Consider the following 5,876-nt stretch of genomic DNA (forward strand, 5'->3'; position numbering starts at 1 on the left):
TATGCCTTTGACTCGCACTCTCTTTAACTTGCCTAATAGTATCTTGTGCTGATTACATTGCATTCTTTCGTGTATGCATAGGTAACACTGGTGTGACTTCTGCGGGGGCGCAGGCATCTGCCCCCATGGTTCCGTTGTTGGAGGGAGCTACTCCCCGGGAGAGGCTTGAGCCGGTTGTGAGGGAGAGTCGGGTGGCTGAAGAGGATCCAGCTACTAAAAGGGAGTCAGTTCAAGTGCACCATTCCGAAAAAGAGCCTGTCGTGGAGGTCTCGGATGCTCGCCCCCGGCTGACAACAAATGAAGGGCAGAATGTTTACGTTCTGCCCGAATATAATGTCGAGCCATTCCGTGATCTTCTTCACTGTGATTTCAGACTACCCGGTTTATAGGGTATCTGGACTTCATAACCTTTTCGGCTCTGAAAGAGGCATTGTCCGCTCTTTCCGCCGCCCAGGCACAATGCTGGCATTCTCAGTTTGCCTTGTTTGCTCAGCATCTTGCGGCGGATGAATTAAACCAGAGCGAGGATGATGCTCGTCGCATTCACGAGCATTGTGTGTTGTTTGAGAATGATAACCGTCACGTGGCGGAGTTGTCGGGGACGATCACTCGCCTTGAGAGGGAGCTTGCGTCGGCAAAGGAGGCCTTGGAGCCCTCCCGGGACGAGTTACGTGTTTCCCGGGAAGTGCAGGAAATGTTGAAGGCGGCACTTGCCCAGGAACAGGAGAAGGTCGCCTTACTTTCTGAGGACAATAAGAAGTTATCAGAGAAGGCGTCGGCCACGTTAGGCGAACTTACCCGCCTTCAACATGGTATTCTTGTGCTTTTTGCACGTCTCCTGAAGTCATCCATTGTTCATCAGCCGTTCAGCACCTTTATTGAGGCTATCAAGAGGCTGACTACGTTTGAGCTGTTGAATGCGGTGCAGTGTTTCTTGCCGCTTGGTAGCGCGGCCCAAAAGATGAAGACTGATTTAAGCGCTACATGTGTCCAGGACTGCAAGCAGGCACATGAGGCTCTTGGCTAGATTAGTTTTGAAGAGTTAGACAAAATCTGTAGGGACGAGAACTCATCTGTGGAGGATATTGTAAATTACCGACCGTAGAGATATGCACTTGGTTGTGTTTTGTATGATTAATGTGACTTATTTATATCTTGTTACATGTTGTGTATAAACTAGTTTATTTTGCTTCGAGTTGCATATATAGTCATGACAAAAACGTAGATATCTAGACTACGTGTGAGTATGGTCGAGTTATTTATACGTTAGAACCGGACCATCAATGATATGGTCAGACACCCCTGTTATCCGAGAAGGTTCTTCAAGGGGTGTCCTCCTACCATTGAAAACTAGAAAGCATTTCTTCTGGCGGTAGGTCTGAAATATGCCAAAAGAGTTTTGATTTTACTTGTGTCATATTCAGAGTCGTTAAAGTGCATAAGTATATAAAATGAAACTTTATTGATGACTTATACATAGAAATGATTTGAGTACATAAGAGTTTTGCATTTCTGCCATCCGAGTGGGTGATCATTCCTCCCGTTCGCAGACAAGTTACACATGACATTTCTCCAAATGAAAGGCGTGCCAAGGGCGTTGTATCGGAACTCCGTCTGGTGTCTCCAGGTGGTATGCACCATAATTAGTTATGCCGACAACCCTGTAAGGTCCCTCCCATCTTGGGCCCAGTTTTCCGACATCTTGCTGTCGGCTGGCCTCATTGCTACGTAACACCAAGTCGTTTAACTGAAAGTCCAGTGGCTTGACTTTTTTGTCATAGTAGTTTGGGATTTTTTGCTTCTTTTCGGCTTGCCAGATATGTGCTATCGTCCGTCGTTCTTCTAGAGCATCCAAGTTTTCTCGTAATGCTTCATCGTTTTGTTGTTCATCGAATGTTGTTATTCGGTTGGTTGGGACAAGTACTTCAGCTGGCATAACCGCTTCGGTGCCGTACACCAAGCTGAAAGTTGTTTCGTTCGTACTATCTTTTGGTATTGTCTGGTGTGCCCATAGTACATGTTGGAGCTCGTCCACCCATCCTTGTCGGTGTTTACCTAGTCTTGCTTTTATGCCGGCAACGATGTCTCTGTAGTGACCTCGACTTTTCCATTGGCCTGTGGGTAGGCCACAGAAGTAAATGACTGTTGAATGTCCATGTCTGCACACCAGTCCTTAAATGGATTGTGTGCAAACTGTGTGCCGTTGTCGCTGACTATCTCCCGTGGTAAACCAAAACGACAGACAATATCCTCCCATAAAAAGGTTAAGATTTTTCTTCCCGTGATCGTGCTTAACGGTTTTGCCTCGACCCATTTTGTAAAGTAGTCGATTGCGACTACTAGGAATTTGACGTTTTCGATACCTCCTGGTAATGGGCCGACAATGTCGATCCCCCATTTGCAGAACGGCCAAACGGCGTGTATAGGAATCATGTTACGGCGAGGATATCTGTCGACGGGAGCGTGTATTTGACATGCCTCACAGTTTACGATCAGGTCATATGTGTCCTGGTACATGTGTGGCCAGAAATAACCCATTCTCTTGATCCTGCTAACTATCGTTCAGTAGCCGGAATGTGTGGAGCAGGCTCCTTCGTGCATTTCTTGTATGATCTCTTTGGCTTGCGTTGGGCCAACGCATCTTAAGTAAGGCTCTGTGAATGATTTCTTATACAGGATGCCATTTTTAAAGTTGTACATTGGTGCCCGCATTCGTATCCTGCGGGCTTGTAGTTTGTCCTTCGGGAGGGTACCATCAGCAAGGTATTTTATGAAAGGTGTCATCCAACACTCTTCCTCCGTTGTGATTGTTGCCATGAGAGTATCCTCTTCGGTTGACTTTCTTTCCAGTACTTCAACCATAACCTTTTTGGTGAAGTGGTCGTAGAGCAGAGAGGCAAGCTTGCTCAAAGCATCTGCTTTCTTATTACGGTTACAGGGTATTTGCTTTATTTCAAATACTGCGAAGGTGTTGGTTAGTGCTTTCGTAAGCTCTAGGTATTTTTGCATCGATGTATCTCTTGCTTCAAAGCTACCGTTTAACTAGCTTGCTACCAGTTGTGAGTCATAATAAGCTGTAAGTTGTCGTACATCAATACTTTTTGCCAAGCGTAATTCGACTATTAGTGCTTCATACTCGGCCTTGTTGTTTGAGGCTGCGAACTTCAACCGGATAGCGTAGGTTATTTCTTCTCCATTTGGGGAAACGAGGAGTAGGCCTATGCCGGGCCCCTCCTTACTTGACGCTCCATCCATATATAGTTCCCAGAATTCATTCGTTTCCCTTCTTGTAATAGTGGTTTCACCTTGTTTGATCATATCGAACGGGAGCTCTACCAAGAAGTCAGCTATGACTTGGCCCTTTACTGAATGTCTCGGGAGGAAGGTGATTTCGTACTCGCCAAGTTCTATTGCCCATTTCGCCATTCTTCCAGAAATTTCTGATCTAGTCAGGACGTGTTTGATCGGTTGGTCCGTGAAGACTTGTATCGGATGTGCTTGAAAATATCTCCGTAACCGTCTGGCTGTGTGCACTAAGGCGTAAATTAGTTTTTCCATGGCCGGGTAGTTTACTTCTCCGTTTTGTAATACTTTACTTACGAAGTACACCGGCATTTGGATATTACCTCTATCGGTGATTAGAACCGAGCTGATTACTTCAGAGGAGGTGGCAAGGTATACCGTGAGGGTTTCACCCGGTATAGGTGCCGTTAATGTTGGCAGCTCCTTTAAGAATGCCTTTACATCCTGGAAGGCCTTCTCGGCCTCATCCGTCCAAATGAAATCTTTTTTTCTCAGACAACCCTTTAACGTCTGGAAAAAGGGGAGAGCTCTGTCGGCGGCTCTTGACAGAAACCTTGTGAGTGCCGCTAGCTTCCCATTTAAGCTTTGCACGTCTTTTTTATTCCTGGGTGGCTGCATATCTTCGATTGCTTGGATTTTCTTCGGGTTTGCCTTGATTCCTCTCGGAGTTATCATGAAGCCTAAGAAACGGCCTTCTTCTATTCCGAAAGAGCATTTTGACGGATTTTAACTTCATATTGATTTTGCGTAGTGAATCAAATGTTTCAATGATGTCCAAAATCATTTGTTCCTATGTTTTGCTCTTGATGACGATGTCGTCCACGTATGCTTTGATATTTCGTCCAATTTGGTCCTGGAATGCTTTGTCGATTACCTGTTGGTATGTTGCTCCGGCATTCTTTAACCCAAATGGCATTTTTGTATAACAGAAAATGCCTTTGTTTGTGAAGAATGCAGTTTTTTCTTCGTCGAATTCTGCCATTGGGATTTGTTGGTAACCCCTGTATGCATCCAGGAAGCTTAGAAACTGGAAACCGATAGGGACTCCACCTTCCAGTCGATTTCTGGCATAGGGTAATTGTCTTTCGGGCATGCTTTGTTGATGTCCTTGTAGTCGACGCACATACGCCAAGATTTGTCTGCCTTTTTTACCATCACGGGGTTCGCCACCCATGTTTGGTATTTTACTTTTTTCATTATACCGGCATCGACCAGTTGTTGTACCTCGTTTTCCAGGAATTCGCTCCTTTCTAACGCCATTGCTCTTTTCTTCTGAACGACCGTTGTGAAGTTCGGGTTTACGTTTAGCCGGTGCTGTGCTATCTCACAAGGGACTCCTGTCATATCGGATGGCTCCTAGACGAAGACATCGATGTTTGCCGCTAGGAGTTTGCAAAGTGTATCCTTTGCGTCACCACTCAAAGTCGTCCCGATTTGGATCCTTTGCTCTGGGTATTTAGGGTTTGGTGATACGTAGCAGTCATCATGCACTGTGATGTGATCTGCACCTTTAAATATTTGCAAGCACTCAACCGGCTCCATCTCCTATGTCCGGATGGTTGCTATGCCGGTTGGGGTTGGAAATTTTAGCATGCCATGTACTGTGGACATGATTGCCCCAAATTTTTGCATGGCGTTACGCCCAAGGATGACGTTGTACCAGGAGTCTGTTTTGACGATAGAGAATTCTATGTTCGTAGTGCTTTGATAAGGTAATTTTCCTAGTACAACTTCCATCGTGATGGAGCCTACTGGCTAGGTTACGGCACTGTTGAACCCTGCTAACGGGGATGTCGCGGCTTTCTTTTACCGGCGAATGCTCTCTGGTAACTGCAAAAACCAGTGTTCAAACATGACCTCTGCTCCTGCACCTGTGTCGGTGTAAATTCGTCCAATTTGACAATTGGAGATGTGTGCCCAAATGATGACAGGATCTGAATATGGGTTAATATTAAACAATGAGGGAAGACGATTGGTTCATGCTTCCATTCATCTAACACTCCTGATTTGCGTCGCTCTCCGGCGACCCATGAGTGAATCATGTACACATCAACGTCGGCTGTGTTATTCGGGCTTGCTTCTTCATCTTCTAGCTCATTAAGGTAAGCAGTGATTAATTTCGTACTTTTAGATAGTGCCATTTGATCAAACCAAAATCGTCTAGTGTAGATAGACTTCGAGTTTGAGTGCTTGATTTGGGAAAAAGAGTAAGTCGAATGTTTTAACTCCAATAATTGTGCAAACCCCGATTTGGAATCTGGATTCCAAGGGCGTAAAACAATCGATTGAATTAACCCCCGTCATGCAGACTGCAAAAAAAACCAAAGGGATACCGGTGGTGGATCAAACCGATTGTTATCGAATAAGTTAATATCTAAGAGTGGGGATTAATTCCGACGATGATCGGAGCATTGATCGGAATAGAGTTAATGACTGGAGTAATGCTACCGTAGTTGATTTGGGCAGAGTAACATTAATGTATCCAGTGTTGTGTGAATGAATGATCTTGTCATCGTATTTATAGGTGTTGTGAGGGAATGATGACGTGGCACATGTCCCTTTCATGGTTGTAA

At 45.1% G+C, this 5,876-nt stretch overlaps 1 protein-coding gene across 1 annotated transcript; it reads right to left on the minus strand.

The window, feature by feature from the left end:
* Nucleotides 1-2,562: 2,562 nt before the first annotated feature.
* Nucleotides 2,563-3,009, minus strand: LOC139888336 (uncharacterized). The gene has a single exon (XM_071871346.1). The coding sequence runs from the start codon at nucleotides 3,007-3,009 to the stop codon at nucleotides 2,563-2,565; it is 447 nt and encodes a 148-aa protein (XP_071727447.1).
* Between the last annotated feature and the right edge of the window lie 2,867 nt (nucleotides 3,010-5,876).

The sequence above is a fragment of the Rutidosis leptorrhynchoides genome, chromosome 2 (genome assembly GCF_046630445.1).
Source record: "Rutidosis leptorrhynchoides isolate AG116_Rl617_1_P2 chromosome 2, CSIRO_AGI_Rlap_v1, whole genome shotgun sequence".
In the NCBI taxonomy this organism is placed as follows: Eukaryota; Viridiplantae; Streptophyta; class Magnoliopsida; order Asterales; family Asteraceae; genus Rutidosis; species Rutidosis leptorrhynchoides.

What these genes read in the sequence shown, in the direction of transcription:
- LOC139888336 (XM_071871346.1), bottom strand. Translation starts at nt 3,009, where the DNA reads ATGCAAAAATACCTAGAGCTTACGAAAGCACTAACCAACACCTTCGCA.